At 40.8% G+C, this 18,174-nt stretch overlaps 1 protein-coding gene across 3 annotated transcripts in view; it reads left to right on the forward strand.

Annotated features, from left to right (window-relative positions):
• LOC123759723 (insulin-like growth factor 1 receptor) overlaps positions 1-18,174 on the forward strand; it is a 476,359-nt gene that overhangs the window by 433,319 nt on the left and 24,866 nt on the right. For 2 of the 3 annotated variants that reach the window (XM_069317552.1, XM_069317548.1), the window contains one exon: positions 10,590-11,726. In XM_069317552.1, the coding sequence (XP_069173653.1) occupies positions 10,590-11,198 (609 nt within the window). In that variant the 3' untranslated portion in view covers positions 11,199-11,726. Of the gene's footprint in view, positions 1-10,589; positions 11,727-17,335; positions 17,579-18,174 lie in introns of those variants that run through there. The other variant, XM_069317549.1, reaches the window with a different exon arrangement.

The following is an 18,174-nucleotide window of genomic DNA, read 5'->3' on the forward strand; positions in this document are numbered from 1 at the left end:
TTGTTGAATATGACCAAAAGGGTAAGATTAATAAATCTAACACGAATCCTCTCAATATTTCTTACGTTCTTCCTCACTGCCGAAGGTAAGTGACAAAGTAACTTTCCAAAATTAATTCGTTTTATTCCTGGTCTGGCGCCTGAACAAGTTTCGTAATTCCTTATTACATTTTTACAGACTTAGTTTACACACAAAATACATTCATACTTATACTCATTTTGGGTGAGGTGATATGGAACAAAAGTTTTGGGTGAGGTGAAACAGAAGACAACACGAAACAATGGGTATGAAAACATAAGAACGGAAGTAACTGCAGAAGGCCTATTGGACCATACCTCCTCTTGCTGCTTCAATGTTGGTTCTGGGTCTTGAACTGGGTAGAATATAGTTGTGCAATAATTGGCGGTTGACTTTTTGATGTGTAGTGCCTTGCTGATGTCGATTCTCCTCCTATCGCTGTATTTATCGATGAATTCTGAGTTGCTTGTTAAGATTTCTCTGGTGATGGTCTGGTTGTGAGAAGAGATTATATGTGCCTTGATGGAGCCCTTTTGGTTATGTATTGTTAATCGCCTAGAAAGAGACGTTGTTGTCTTGCCTATATACTGAGTTCTTTGGGGCTTACAGTCCCCAAGCGGGCATGTGAAGGCATAGATGACGTTGGTTTCCTTCAAGGCGTTCTGTTTGGTGTCTGGGGAGGTTTTCATGAGTAGTGTGGGAAAAACCTGCCGGGATTGATATGAGAGGAGACTACCAGAGACTTGTACTGTACTAAATTAAAAATTACTGTCTGCTTTTAATTCAACTAAAGTCTCTAGCTAGGGTCGTAAATCCTAGCTCCTCTTTTCCTAATAACAGATTTTGGGCTGTAAGGGGCAGGTGGGGTGAATGAATTAGTTAATTGAAGTTCCAGTCCTCCTGCAGACAAGTATTTCACATTAACTTGTATTTTTCATACAAGGATAAGATTTTAATAAATTCAGTTCTATGACTGAACACTGGTTCTGTTTAAAGCCGGGATTTAAACATATACATATTCCAGCCTAGCACCATCTTATCTTGAGATGATTTTGGGGCTTTAGTGTCCCCACGGCCCAGTCCTTGTCCAGGCCTCCACCCCCAGGAAGCAGCCCATGACAGCTGACTAACACCCAGGTACCTATTTTACTGCTAGGTAACAGGGGCATAGGGTGAAAGAAACTCTGCCTATTGTTTCTCGTCGGTGCCCGGGATCGAACCCGGGACCACAGGATCACAAACCCAGTGTGCTGTCTGCTTTGCCGACCGGCTCCCATAACTATCAATAGCCCATATATTCTTATTCTAATAACACAACAATTTAAATTGTAGTAGTATGATATTAAATTACCTTAAATGTGGTCTAAGTACTGTTAACTAAGCACTAAAGAATATATTCAATTAGATAAACTTATATGATAAATTAAAGATAACTGAGAAAGCAATTGTTAAATTAATTTATATATTCAAGTACAGTAGGCAGGTAGGCATCCTTCAGTCTCGGGAGATTATGCGCCCCTAGTTGTCAATCCTGGTGCAGCGTCTGGTGTGACTGATGAGGCCAATCCGAGAGTGGCAGTCCATCCCACACCGAGCACAAACGATGTCCGATTCTGGTCTGTCTTCCTGGCTACCGGCTTTCCTTCTCTGTCTCTTTGCCTCCGATTCCTTGGCAAGTGACTCCTCGAACTTGGAGAGACCGCTTTGAACAGACTGCCTCCAGGCTGAACGGTCTGCAGCCAGTGTCTCCCATATAGCAAGATCGACGTCCATGGCTTTCAGGTCCCTCTTGCATACGCCTTTGTACCGTAGCTGGGGCTTGCCTGTTGGACGCTTTCCCTGCATCAGCTCTCCGTACAGGAGATCCTTGGGGATCCTGCCGTCACCCATTCGCACAACGTGCCCGAACCCGCGCATTCGTCTCTGTTTCAGCATTGTGTACATGCTGGTGATTCTTGCTCTCCCCAAGACATTGTTGTTTGTCACCTTGTCCTGCCAGGTGATGTCCAAGATGTGTCGAAGGCAGCGCATGTGGTAGGCATTCAGCTGTCTTTCCTGACGGGAGCAAAGTGTCCAAGACTCACTGCCATAAAGGAGAGTGCTCAGGACACAGGCTCTGTAAACCTGAATCTTAGTATACTCAGTTAGCCTATTGTTGGCCCAAACTCTCTTTGTCAGTCTGGACATGGTAGTAGATGCCTTACCAATGCGTTTGTTTAGCTCCGTATCAAGAGAGAGGGAGTCAGAGATTGAGGAGCCCAGGTACACGAAGTCGTGAACGACTTCCAGTTTGGAATCAGAGGTGCCGATGTCAGGGTGGGAGTCCACTCCTTGTCCCATGACTTGTGTTTTCTTCAGACTGATGGTGAGTCCGAAAGCCTGAGAGGCCTTGCTGAAGCAGGTTATGAGCCGTTGGAGGTCTACAGCTGAGTGGGCAGTGACTGCTGCGCCGTCGGCAAAAAGGAAGTCGCGCAGACACCTCAGCCGAAACTTCGTCTTTGCTCTCAGCCTGGCGATGTTAAGAGCTTTCCATCCGACCTGGTCCGGAGGTAAATGCCTTCCATGACAGATCCGAAGGCATGCTGCAGCATAACTGCGAAGAAAATCCCAAATAGGGTTGGAGCCAGTATGCAGCCCTGCTTTACTCCACTTTGGATGTCAAAGGCGTCTGATGTTAGGCCATCAAGGACGCCTATATTCAAGTATATATATAGGTATAATCAATTTATATAAAGAGATTCAGTTGCTGCTCTACAATATTAATAAACTTAATGAAATATGAGGTGTTGCCTCACTCTATAACCGACAGACAGACTTATTGGATATATTAAAGTTATACAAGCATAAAATTGGCCAATTAATACACTAATAATATTCAATATACTTCTCTGTATGCCAGGTGCCTGTCTGACAAGTGTGCCAGACTGGATAACTCTCTCTTGTCGAGTTTAGGCACGATATTTTATGTAACAGCTTTGCTGTAGATTGTTCTGGTAGCGTTGCTACGTTATTCTGCTTAATAACATTTGCAGTAGGATGAGCCGGTCAGCTGAGTGGACAGCACCCTGGACTTGTGATCCTGGGGTCCCAGGTTCGATCCTTAGCGCTGGCGAGAAACAACGGGCAGAGTTTCTTTCACCCAATGCCCTTGTTACCTAGCAGTAAAATAGGCACCTGGGTGTTAGTCAGCTGTCACGGGCTGCTTCCTGGGGGTTGATGCCTGGTCGAGGACTGGGCCGCGGGGACACTAAAGCCCCGAGATCATCTCAAGATAACCTCAAGATGATGGTGGAGGTGGAGACAGTGTCACTTTGTGTGTTCCACTCTTCACTTATAGAGATGTTTAAGGAATTTTCCTTCTAGATATATTGTCCAGGTACTCCCCCAGTTCTAGAGAGTAATCACTCGTGATAAAGATAATTCGATAAGGTGTCCTGAGCTAATTAATGTCCGTAAGGCACCGTCACACTTGTTCACTGTTTGTAAACACACGTGTTCTGCCCCTCGGGGTGTGGTGGGTGCTTCTCTCCCGAGTTTTGCTCCACCCCTTCCTAGAAAGGGTAGCTTTCAACGAATATTGATTGATTATTTTTACTGTCTAGACATATGATTGAGATAAGATGTGATTATAATATAATTAGATATAGGATATAAAGATTATAAGTAGTACTGGATAGTACTACTGATTCTTATTAAGGATTTGATAAAATCCCTACCGGAAATCGATTCAATCGTTCCAATAGTTTTTTAATAAAGAAATCTTTTTAGAAGCTTCTGGATCCTTGAGAAATCATGCACAAAGTCACATAGGCACCTATAGGGCCCTATGGTGTACGTGATCATGTGGCATTGTCTTGTATGATCCAGATATAATGAATCTATAGTGATTCTGATATGATTTTGATATGATTTTGATATGATTTAGATATGATTTAGATATGATATTGATATGATATAGAAATATTATATATCTTAGATAATAATATAGATATAATGGGTAAAAATTTCCCACATCTTCCAGAGGGAGGGAACTAGCACAGAGTCTAATACTAAGGACAGTTATAACCATATGTATTGATTTACTCTCCATCGGAGTGATAATACAAATCCAAATTTTGCTTGCACTTTTGTGCGGCTGTCTGTTGTGGACGAGTGTGTCTGTTAGGAGTCTGTGGGTCATGTGGAGTTAGAGGGTCTTGGGGTCTCCCAGGATCTAACTGTAACTGACTCACTGATTCCATGTGGATGATTTTGTCCAATGTCTTCAGGGAAGTTGTTCCTTTAGACAGGATTTTGACTATTCTTAAAATCCCCTGGCTATCTGGATGAACTGAGACAACTTTACCCAATGGCCAGTCAGCCCTAGGGCCATCACCGTCTACCAAGACAATATCGCCAGGTTGGAGATTAGATATATTATGTGGGACATTGGCCCCATAGTGATGTTCTCATAGAGATGTAAGATATTCTTTTGTCCAAACATCATTCCATTTTTGGATTATGCTGGACAGATGCTTAAACCCCCTGAACCAACTCGCTCGGACCCACATATGAGGGATCTCTGATCTCATCATCCACTAGAGATGGTACTGGAGTCAGGAGTCTTCCATACATTAGGTGGGCAGGACTTAATGGCTCATGTCAAGTAGGATCATCAGACAAGTAAGTCAACGGCCGGTTATTCACCCTCGATTCTATTTCCATGATTACTGTCTGGAGTTCTTGAAGATTGATTTTCTGACGGTGTAGAGATTTTCTCAAGGATCTTTTGACAGCTCCTATTAACCGTTCATAAAATCCTCCATTGTCATGGAGCTCTCGGAGGGATAAATTTCCATCTGCAATGACACTGTTCCAGTGTGGAAGTAACTGCAGGATGGGAACAGATTTCCCGTAGACATGCTTCTCCAGCTACCAAGTTTGCTCCGTTATCTGAAATCATCAGCTTAGGGCATAATCGGTGTGCTGCGAATCTGCGGAAAGCTTGGATAAATGATTGAGCAGTCATATCGGGTGTTACCTCTAGATGTACTGCCCTGGTGGTAGCACAGGTGAACAGACAGATGTATGCCTTGATAGGTTGCTTATCTGGAGTCCCTGTTAGATATATTGCTCCTGTATAATCTACTCCTGTCGTTTCGAAAGGTTGTAGATGGACCACTCGTTCCTTTGGCAGGGGTGGTGGCCCTGGATAAGAGCAAGTTCTTGCATCGTACCTTCGGCATATCATGCAATTCTTCAAGATTGATTTGACTGACTGTCTTCCCTGAGGAATGCAATACTGCTGTGTGATATGTGTGAGTGTGTCTAACACTCCTCCATGTTTGATGATTTGTTGATGTGTATGGAACACAATCAACCTTGTGATCCAATGATTTTTTGGTAAAAGCCATGGATGCACAGTATCTAGATTGATATCTGCATGTTTAAGTCTCCCTCCACAACGCAGAATGTTGTGATTTTCTTGGTCTATCCACAGACCGAGATTGTGTTTTAACTTATGCGGAAGATTTTCATAGTTATTCCCATAAGTTTCTCTCTGGGCTTGTCTTACCCAATAGTTAAGTGCCTCTGGAAAAGTGTATTTTATACCTCTTTTCCTGAGATAATGAAATACGTTCTGTGTTACACTGATTAATTTGATGAGCGAGGAGTAACGAGCACAATTCAAGACTGATATTTGAGCTTGCTGCCTGGTAGTAGTTATGGCTGGTGTTGTAATGACATGTGGCTTTTGTTCCGGCCAACTACCATTCACTAACCATCGAGGCCCATGAAACCAAATATCTGCCTTTGCAAACTGTTTAAACATCATACCTCTTGATAGGAGATCAGCTGGATTATCTGGAGTCCCTGTTAGATATATTGCTCCTTGGTTGATTAGTTCCAGCTGTGCAGTAGGTAATGTATCTGTAGTAATTGTTTTTGCTACTAAGGCATTGACATTACTCTGTACCTTACAAAATTGTAAAGCTGGTGAAGAATTATCTTCCTTTGGCTTTGCCTGTGATATAGATTGATTATTGATCCTGTTGTCGTAGTCTGCATCTGCATAGGCTGTGCATTGATAGGTATGTGCTTCCTGACAGAATAAACATCTTGGTGCACTTGTAGCTCCTTTTGTCTTATCTGTCTTGGGAGCTAGATTTCCTACAGTTCTGTTAACTGTGGATGATATAGCATATGAGTCAACATTACTCTGTTTCCAATTTGCAGATGATGAGTTTTGTTGCCTTGATTTCTGATTGTCAGTTTGGACATTTTTGTTTTTGTCCATGGATTGACCTTTAGTGATTTTTTCTTGTGATATGATATTGTTACAAATATGTAACACTTGTAGGTATATAATTACATGCAAGTAGGTCATACAAGCATGTAACACTTGTACACCTCCAAGGATTTTCTTAAAGGATGAATTGTATCTGTAATAATGTGTATCTACATTATTCATGATGTGATGAAGCATTTTGCTTTTGCTTTTTTCTCGGCTTTGCCTTTTCTTTTAAGTAAGTCTCTTTGAGATGCTTGATTGCCTTCAGATTTTCTGGGCTGCTTTCACTCCAGTGAAAGCATGAGATTAGGTGATCAAGATTATATTCTTGGATTAAGATAGTTATCTTAGATGAATGATAATACTTGGATTGACATTGTCAATGGGCTGTTAGCCTTTCAGATTGTAGATTAGTGATGAGAGGCTGTTTAGCCATTCAGATTCTGATGTGAGATTAAGAGTGGTCTTAATCCCCAACGGTAGACTATTGTAGCCAAGTGATGATGACATTTGTCTATCACCTGATTTAAATGGTCTGTAGGCTGTAGATTAAGATTAATGATTTGCTGTTTAGCTAAGTGATGACTTTGTCATTCAACTGATAGATGTGGCCATTAGGCCTTCAAGTTTCTTGATTAGTATCCACTGTACTTATCATGTAACAATTGTATGGCTTGATCATAATCTTCATCTGTGCATGACAAATTAGCAATGATCTGCAATGCCTTTCCTCTTACTTGGCTTTGTAAATAAAAAAATTAATAACCTTAGTGAGAGAAGCATTAGAGAGTATTAATCAAAAAGATCTCCAGAAGGCATACCCAATTATCTTCAGCATTGCCCTCAAAACATGGTAAATGTACCTTTGGGAGCTCTGCTGCTATATGTGTGATATAGTTGAGGAACCAACTGAGTGCATGTGCTAACATTTGGTTGGGCACCCGCTGGTAATGCTAGTTTGATTAAAGGATCTATCTGATCCTGGATTTTTTTTTTCATAAATGGCTGTTTCAGCTCTGATATCCTGAAGTTCCCTTTGGGTTAAATCAGCATTAGCTCTTTCTGCTAAATAAGTCTCAGAAAGGTGTTTGATTTTGATCAAATCTTTCAACTGAAGTTTTAATTCTGTTATTCAAGATGATTAAATCAAGAGATACTTGATTAGCTAACTTTTGACATTTGTCAAGCTGTTGAGTCAAGTGATTTTTTAGACACTTTATGTCCTTTTCTTTCCTGTTTCTGTAGCAGGTGAAGAATTATAATGTCATCTGGATTTTTCCTAGTTTCAGAGTTTCTGAGATATTTTCTATTTTGATAAAAATATGTATAATGTTAATGTATTTTGATAAATGAGCTTTCCTGTCTACTTAGGTATTGATTCCAATGATCCTTCCTTTCCTCCCTGGAATCTGGATGTAGCAAGTGCTCAATTGTCATAAATGAAAAATTTGGTTTGTCATCCAAATGCACTGAATGCACCAAATCGGTAAATTTTGTAATATTTTTTTTAAAATAGTAAATGGCACTATTTTTGCAAAATTATTACAAGAGCTATTACCCTAATTGGAGTTTCATAAAATACTGTAGAATACCTACTGATTTTACCTGTAATAGGGTTTGATATAGTTGATTATGGATATATATTGTACTGAAATGCTCTTATTGTATTAAAAACACTTTTTTAAAGAGCATTTAGTAATGAGCAGCTCTGAAAATCAGTTGATTACAGATAATGCTAGATAATAAACTTAATGTGTGTGTATGTTACCACAATTGATGTATATAATGGTATATATGAGATAAGATGCAGTTGTGTCTTTGACACTGATAAAATTAAGTACTGTGGTTTTTGACACAGAACTGTTACTAGTATGCTATGAATGCTTACTAGGTAATGGAAAAGATAGCTTAAGCCACTGCAAACAATTTGTTTACTTAGATATATAGATATTATAAATATTGGCTGTTAGCTAGGTTAGGCTAGAATATATAAAGATTATTCCAATGCAAAATCAAGAAGATTCTTATGTATTTGCTATTGAAATATAATCTAGTTTCTAGACTATCTAGGTTCAGGAATAATCATCTAGGTACGAAGGACCATAAATGTGGGAAAAACCTGCCAGGATTGATATGAGAGGAGACTACCAGGGATTTGTACTGTACTAAATTAAAAATTACTGTCTGCAATTAATTCAACTAGTCTCCAGCTAGGGTCATAAATCCTAGCTCCTCTTTTCCTAATGACAGATTGTAGGCTGTAAGGGGCAGGTGGGGTGAATGAATTAGTTGAATGAAGTTCCAGTCCACCTGCAAACAAGTATCTCACATTAACTTATATTTTTCGTACATGGATAAGATTTTAATAAATTCAGTTCTATGACTGAACACTGGTTCTATTTAGAGCAGGGATTTAAACATATACATAGTCCAGCCTAGCACCATAACTATCAACAGCCAATATATTCTTATACTAATAACACAACAATTTAAATTGTAGTAGTATGATATTAAATGAAATGAAATTTTTTAAAATTAAATAAGTAGGCAGGGCTTAAATGTGGTCTAAGTACTGTTAACTAAGCACTAAAGAATATATTCAATTAGATAAACTTATATGATAATTTAAAGATAACTTAGCAACCAATTGTTAATAAATTAATTTATATATTCAAGTATATATATAGATATATTCAATTTATATGGAGAGATTCAGTTGCTGCTCTACAATATTAATAAACTTACTGAAATATGAGGCATTGCCTCACTCTATAACCAACAGACTTATTGGATATATTAAAGTTATACAAGCATACAATTGGCCAATTAATACCCTAATAACATTCAATATACTTCTCTGTATGCCGGGTGCCTGTCTGACAAGTGTACCAGACTGGAAAACTCTCTGTTGTTGAGTTTAGGCACAATATTTTATGTAGCGACTTTGCTGTAGATTGTTCTGGTAGCGTTGCTAAGTGATTGTCCTTAATTGCATTTGCAGTAGGATGATGATGGTGGAGGTGGAGACAGTGTCACTTTGTGGGTTCCACTCTTCACTTATATAGATATGACTGTTCTAGGAATTTTCCTTGTAGATATATTGTTCAGGTACTCCCCCAGTTCTAGAGAGTAATCACTCGTGATAAAGATAATTCGATAAGGTGTCCTGAGCTATATAATGTTCGCAAGGCCCCGTCACACTTGTTCACTGCTTGTAAACACACTCGTTCTGTCCCTCGGGGTGTGGTGGGCGCTTCTCTCCCGAGTTTGGCTCCACCCCTTCCTAGAAAGGGTAGCTTTCAACAAATATTGATTGATTATTTTTACTGTCTAGACATATGATTGAGATAAGATGTGATTATAATATAATTAGATATAGGATATAAAGATTGTAAATAGTACTGGAATGTACTACTGATTCTTATTAAGGATTTGATATAATCCCTACCAGAAATCAATTCAATCGTTACAATAGTTTTTTATTTAAAAAATCCTTCTAGAAGCTTAAGGATCCTTGAGAAATCATGCACAAAGTCACATAGGCACCTATAGGGCCCTATGGTGTATGTGATCATGTGGCATTGTCTTGTATGATCCAGATATAATGAATCTATAGTGATTCTCATATGATTTTGATATGAATTTGATATGATTTAGATATGATTTAGATATGACATAGATATGATGTAGAAATATTATATTTCTTCGATAATAATATAGATATGGTGAGTAAAAATTTCCCACAAGTAGGTTGGCCATTTTTTTGGTTTTGTAGTAAATTGTCAATTGTATTTTCTGATTTTTGTTTGTAGGGATAACGTTTCTATCAATAATGTCTCTCAGGACCCTTTCCTACATTTTATGAGCCATCGAAAAAAAGTTTCTGTAAAACAGTCTAATAGGGGGGTACAAGTGTTGTGTTAGTTGACTCTCTGGAGGTTGCATGGCGTATCACCTTTCTTTTTATGACGTCTTCAACAAAACCGTTGGAGAAGCCATTGTTGACCAAGACCTGCCTTACCCTACAGAGTTCTTCATCGACTTGCTTCCATCCTGAACTTTGGCTCAGGATGGAAGCTACTCCAAGCCTACTCAGCTACTCCAAGCTTGTACTAAAGAGGCACTCTTCTTGAGCCCAGATGGGCACATGTATAAGCAAGTAGATGGGGTCGCCATGGGTTCTCCCCTAGGTGTCCTGTTTGCTAACTTCTACATGGGTACCATCAAGCAGAAGGTCTTAGTTGACATGCACTTGAAACCCGCCATATACTGCAGATATTTTGACAACATTTTTATGCAGGTTCCTGATGTCAGACATCTGCAGCAGCTGAAGGAGGCATTCGAGCAGAATTCTGTGTTGAGTTTCACGTACGAGATGGAGAATGATGGGAAGCTGCCTTTACTAGATGTAACAGTCACAGAAAGGAATGGCCTCAATACCAATAGTGACTGCCCAGACAGGTACAAGAGAAGTGTTGTCAACGCTTACGTCGACAGGGCTCTCAGCCACAGCTCAGGATGGAAGCAAGTCGATGAAGAGCTCTGTAGGGTAAGGCAGGTCATGGTCAACAATGACTTCTCTAACGGTTTTGTTGAAGACGTCATAAAAAGAAAGGTGAAACGCCATGCAACCTCCGAAGAGTCAACTAACACAACACCTATACCCCCTATTAGACTGTTTTACAGGAACTTCTTTTTGACGGCTCATAAAATGGAGGAAAGGGTCCTGAGAGACATTATTGATAGAAACGTTATCCCTACAGACAAAAATCAGAAAATACAATTGGAATTTACTACAAAAACAAAAAACGGCCAACCTACTCATAAAAAACTCCCCAGACATCAAACAGGACGCCTTGAAGGAAACCAACTTCGTCTATGCCTTCACATGCCCGCTTGGGGACTGTAAGCCCCAATGATCTCAGTATATAGGCAAAACAACAATGTCTCTTTCGGGGCGATTAACTATGCACAAACAACAGGGCTCCATCAAGGAACATATAGTCTCTTCTCACAACCAGACCATCACCAGAGAAATCTTAACAAGCAACACAGAAATCATCGATAAATACATTGATAGCAGGAGATACGACATCAGCGAGACACTACACATCAAAAAGTCAACACCAGCAATCAACATCCAATTAATGCACAACTATATTCTATCCACTTCAAGACTCCGAACCAATATGGAAGCAGCAAGAGGAAGTATGGGCCAATAGGCCTTCTGCAGTTACTTCCATTATTATGTTCTCATATCCATTGTTTCGTTTTGTCTTCTGTTTCACCTTACCCAAAACTTTTGTGCCATATCACCTCACCCAAAACGAATATAAGTATGAATGTATTTTGTGTGTAAACTAAGTCTTTGAAAATGTAATTAGGAATTACGAAATGCATTCAGGCGTCAGACCAAGAATAAAACGAATGAATTTTGGAGAGTTACTTTATCAATTACCCTCGACAGTGAAGTAGAATGTAAGAAATATTAAGAAGATTCGTGTTAGAACTATTATTCTTACCCTTTCGGCCATATTCATCAACATATGTTTACAAGAAAGACTGCTCCCAAAATATGCTAATATCTATGTATATATACCCACAACCAAGTAACAATCAAGTAAGTTAATAAAATACATAAGTCACAGCAGCTAGATGTTACTAAGCAAAGATAACTCAATAACATTGGTACACTAGACTTAAGACTGGCTGGTAAGTTTTGAACACGGTGGGTGGTGACGTTACATTACCAGAGTGGGGGGTAATGTCTCAGCAAGAACATCAATAAACAGAAGCCACTGAACTATCACTTTGCCTCCTGAAAAACTAAGTCCCAACTGGAATGGCTAACGACACAGTCGAAAAACTTTTCTCAAAAGTTAGTGTCCCCCATCACTGAAAAATCTGGCAAAATCAGGAAACTTTTCTGCAGAATTAAAGTCCACAGTCATCAAAATATGAGTCCTCAAACGGCAATAACAATATTAAGTCACTTTACCAAAAGATTTACAATTTGAGGATTTAGTGATAACACTTACTGAACTCTGATCCACACAATAATCCCCTTCTCACTAACTGGTAAGAAGACAATAGATATGTACAAATATCCCTTATATAAAATTACTCAGAGAACACACACAATATGTACTCATCTCACCTAGTTGTACTTGCGGAGGTTGAGCTTTGTCTCCTTTATCCCGCCTCCCAACTATCAATCAATTGGTGCTCAGATTCCAAAGCCTACTGGGTTTTATCATACCTACATTTGAAACTGTGCATGTAGTCAGCCTTCACCACATCACTGCATAAGTCATTCCATCCGTTAACTACTCTGACACTGAAAAAGTTATTTCTACCGCCCCTGTGGTTCATTTGGGTACTCAGTTTCCACCTGAAACTGGTGGTTTCACTCAGTTTATATATGTGGTACGCAAACAAAACAAAGTTATCTTTGTGTACCACCCGTGTTAAACAGATTATCTTTATCTACCCTGTCAATTCCTTTGAGAACTTTGTAGGTAGTGATCATGTTTTCCCGAGCTCTCCTGTCTTCCAACAACGTGAGGTGCATTTTTACGCAGCCTTTCCTCATATCTCATGGGTCTTACATATGTGGTATACAAGGTTCTCAAGGATTCCTTACATAGGTTTCTGAAGGCAGTCCTGATGTTAGCCAGCCTTGCATACGCCGCTGATGTTGTTCTTTTGATGTTGGCTTCAGGAGACAGGTTTGGCGTGATATATACTCCTAGATTGTTCTGTATGTCCGTTTCATGAAATACTTCATCTCCTATTCGGTATCCAGTGTCTGGCCTCCTGTTTCCACCACCTAGTTTCATTACCTTAAATTTACTTGGGTTGAACTTTAGTAGCCATTTGTTGGACCATTCATTTAGTTTGTCTAGGTCATCTTGTAGCCTCATACAATCTTCCTCAGTCTTAATCCTCTTCATATTTTCTGAATGTGTGACCCCTACAAAACCCAGAGACGAGTGAGACAGCTCCTGGCTGTCCACCACAGGTCAACTCACAATTCCAACATTGTCGTACATATTATAATAATATATGCAATGAGAAAAATTCGCCCAAAGAATGTGTTATGTTTACCATATTTTTCTGGATTTGAAAATATTGTCAAGACCTTGAAACTTTTTGATACACATTTATTGTTTAATTACTAAAATACTGTTGGAAAACTATTAGTTAGAAACAGTCCTTATAGTGATAATTGTTTCATTTATAAAATACCATCTAAATATTATAATAGGTACTATGTAGGACAAATATCTGAAGATTTAAAATTTAGAATTTTGCAACATAAAGCCAACAATTGGCCAACAAAGACACGAATAATTGTCTAATGCTTTGCTTGTTCATTTGTCAGAAAATTCTCACCAAATTAATTGTGAGTTAGCTTCTTCAATAACGAAGAGTAAATCACTTTCAATAGAAACGTAATTGAATCTGATTTAATACATATTACAAAATCTTGTAATTTGAACATTAGCAGTGGTTTATATAATTTAGATACATTTTTAATTGATCAGTTAGAGGCTGATTTGAGTAGAATCATTGATACACATTTGTCCCATTAATACAATGTTAATATCTACTATCTTATGATATTAATATGTATATATATATATAAATATATATATATATATATATATATATATATATATATATATATATATATATATATATATATATATATATACATATATATACATCAGAAACAAGAAGCTTACAAATCCCCTTCACAGGACGTCATCTCTGACAACACACACAGGCCCTGTACTAGCCACCCTGTAACACCCTGTACTAGTCACTCTTTAACACCCTGTACTAGCCACCCTGTAACACCCCTGTACTAGCCACCCTGTAACACCTTGTACTAGTCACCCTGTACTAGCCACCCTGTACTAATCATCCCTGTAACACCCTGTACTAGCCACCCTGTAACACCCTCTACTAGCCACCCTGTAACATCCTGTACTAGTCACACTGTAACACCCTGTACTAGTCACCCTGTAACACCCTGTACTAGCTACCCTGTAACACCCTGTACTAGCCACCCTGTACTAGCCACCCTGTAACACCCTGTACTAGTCACCCCTGTAACACTATGTACTAGTCACCCTGTAACATCCTGTAACACCCTGTACTAGTCACCCTGCAACACCATCTACTAGTCACCCTGTAACACCCTGTACTAGTCACCTTGTAACACCCTGTATTAACCACCCTGTACTAGCCACCCTGTAGCACCTTGTACTAGCCACCCTGTAACACCCTGTACTAGTCACCCTGTAACACCATGTACTAGTCACCCTGTAACACCATGTACTAGCCACCCTGTAACACCCTGTACTAGTCACACTGTAACACCATGTACTTGCCACCCGGTAACACCCTGTACTAGCCACCCTGTAACACCCTGTACTAGTCACCCAGTAACACCCTGTACTTGCCACCCTGTAACACCCTGTACTAGCCACCCTGTAACATCCTGTACTAGTCACCCTGTAACACCATGTACTAGTTACCCTGTAACACCCTGTATTAGTCACCCTGTAACACCCTGTACTAGTCACCCTGTAACATCCTGTACTAGTCACCCTGTAACACCCTGTACTAGTCACCCTGTAACACCATGTACTAGTCACCCTGTAACATCCTGTACTAGTGAACCAGTAACACCCTGTAACACCATGTACAAGCCACCCTGTAACACCATGTACTAGTCACCCTGTAACACCCTGTACTAGTCACCCTGTAACACCCTGTATTAGTCACCCTGTAACACCCTGTACTAGTCACCCTGTAACACCATGTACTAGTCACCCTGTAACATCCTGTACTAGTGAACCAGTAACACCCTGTAACACCATGTACAAGCCACCCTGTAACACCATGTACTACCCACTCCTGTAACACCCTGTAACACCCTGTGCTAGCCACCCTGTAACACCCTGTAACACCCTGTACTAGCCACCCTGTAACACCCTGTAACACCCTGTACTAGCCACCCTGTAACACCCTGTATTAGTCCCCCCTGTAACACCCTGTACTAGTCACCCATGTAACACCTTGTACTAGCCACCCTGTAACCCCTGTACAAATCACCCTGTAGCACCCTGTACTAGCCACCCTGTAACACCCTGTACTAGCCACCCTGTAACACCCTGTACTAGCCACCCTGTAACACCCTGTACTAGCCACCCTGCAACACCCTGTACTAGCCACCCTGTAACACCCTGTATTAGTCCCCCTGTAACACCCTGTACTAGTCATCCATGTAACACCTTGTACTAGCCACCCTGTAACCCCTGTACTAGCCACCCTTGTAACACCCTGTACTAGCCACCCTTATAGCACCCTGTACTAATCACCCTGTAACACCCTGTACTAGACACCCTGTAACACCCTGTACTAGACACCCTGTAACACCCTGTACCAGCCACCGTTGTAACACCCTGTACTAGCCACCCTTATAACACCCTGTACTCGCCACCCTTGTAACACCTTGTACTAGCCACCCTTATAACACCCTGTACTAGTCACCCTGTAACAACCTGTACTAGAGACCCTGCAACACCCTGTACTAAACGTTCTGTACTAGACACGCTGTACTAGTCACCCTGTAACTCCCAGTAATAGTCACTCTGTAACACCCTGTACTAAACGCTCTGTATTAGACACCCTGTACTAGTCACCCTGTAACACCCTGTAATAGTCACTCTGTAACACCCTGTACTAAACACCCTGTAACACCCTGTACTAAACACCCTGTACTAGCCACCCTGTACTAGTCACCCTGTACTAAACACCCTGTAACACCCTGTACTAGTCACCCTGTAACACCCTGTACTAGACACCCTGTAACACCCTGTACTAAACGCTCTGTACTAGACACCCTGTACTAGTCACCCTGTAACACCCTGTAATAGTCACTCTGTAACACCCTGTACTAAACACCCTGTAACACCCTGTACTAAACACCCTGTACTAGCCACCCTGTACTAGTCACCCTGTACTAAACACCCTGTAACACCCTGTACTAGTCACCCTGTAACACCCTGTACTAGACACCCTGTAACACCCTGTACTAAACGCTCTGTACTAGACACCCTGTACTAGTCACCCTGTAACACCCTGTAATAGTCACTCTGTAACACCCTGTACTAAACACTCTGTAACACCCTGTACTAGTCACCCTGTAACACCCTGTACAAAACACCCTGTACTAGATACCCTGTACTAAACACCCTGTACTAGTCACCCTGTACTAAACACCCTGTACTAATCACCCTGTAACACCCTGTACTAAACACCCTGTAATACCCTGTAATAGTCACTCTGTAACACCCTGTACTAAACACCCTGTAACACCCTGTACTAAACACCCTGTACTAGCCACCCTGTACTAGTCACCCTGTACTAAACACCCTGTAACACCCTGTACTAGTCACCCTGTAACTCCCAGTAATAGTCACTCTGTAACACCCTGTACTAAACGCTCTGTATTAGACACCCTGTACTAGTCACCCTGTAACACCCTGTAATAGTCACTCTGTAACACCCTGTACTAAACACCCTGTAACACCCAGTACTAAACACCCTGTACTAGCCACCCTGTACTAGTCACCCTGTACTAAACACCCTGTAACACCCTGTACTAGTCACCCTGTACTAGACACCCTGTACTAAACGCTCTGTACTAGACACCCTGTACTAGTCACCCTGTAACACCCTGTAATAGTCACTCTGTAACACCCTGTACTAAACACTCTGTAACACCCTGTACTAGTCACCCTGTAACACCCTGTACAAAACACCCTGTACTAGATACCCTGTACTAAACACCCTGTACTAGTCACCCTGTACTAAACACCCTGTACTAATCACCCTGTACTAAACACCCTGTACTAGACACCCTGTACTAAACACCCTGTACTAGACACCCTGTACTAAACACCCTGTACTAGACACCCTGTACTAAGCACCCTGTAACACCCTGTAACCCCAACACCCGCCTCCCTGCAGGCGTACTTCGAGCGGGTGTCGTTCTTCCACAGCTGGAGGTGCTGCGACTCTGAGAGCACTGAGGACAACGACGAAGGCTTCATAGCGAGCGGTTCCCTCGACCCCAGCCTGGAGGAGGCCGAGCACTGCTTCACCAGCTCGGCCTCGCCGCACCAGCCCCACGACCTCGACCACCACGACCCCGACCACCACGACCACTACGACCACTCACATGTCGACGACATTGGTGCTGACGACGACCTGGCAAGTCACAAAATATTCCTATTAATTATTCAACCCCTAGAAAAATTTGGACTATAAGAATACTATTTAACACAAACTTAACCAAGTTTTGTTTGCCAGGTGTATTGCTCCTGTACCATCCAGTGGTCTGTGGGCCTTTTGTCCCTGCCCACAGTAGCAGCGTGGGGTCATGCCAGTAGTGTAAAGTACGCCAGAAAGGACTCATTTTAGTTTTCTTGATGATTCCCTTCTGGCATACTGTAAATTTCTGTGAATCTCTATTATTCCCCATTAGCGTAGTAAAATTTTCCATGGGATTTAATTGGCTCCCGTTCGTCACCTAGTAATTTTCCCGATGAGATTAAATAGCACCTTTCAGTCATCCCTAAATTTAGTTACCATGTCGATGCACGGGTTCAGCGATCACTGATGTTCAATGACGTCATCAGACTGCCAGTCTTCATCTTCTCTCAATAAGTCCGTTTTCCATAATTACATATTTAACACTATTTTCAATTATTTAATCCCATTTTTATATTTATTCCCATTTTCAAAGATTATTTCTAGTTAAAACATTGTATATTATTCATGAGAATGAAATTGCAGAAAGTCTTTTT

The sequence above is a fragment of the Procambarus clarkii genome, chromosome 8, assembly GCF_040958095.1.
Source record: "Procambarus clarkii isolate CNS0578487 chromosome 8, FALCON_Pclarkii_2.0, whole genome shotgun sequence".
Classification (NCBI taxonomy): domain Eukaryota; kingdom Metazoa; phylum Arthropoda; class Malacostraca; order Decapoda; family Cambaridae; genus Procambarus; species Procambarus clarkii.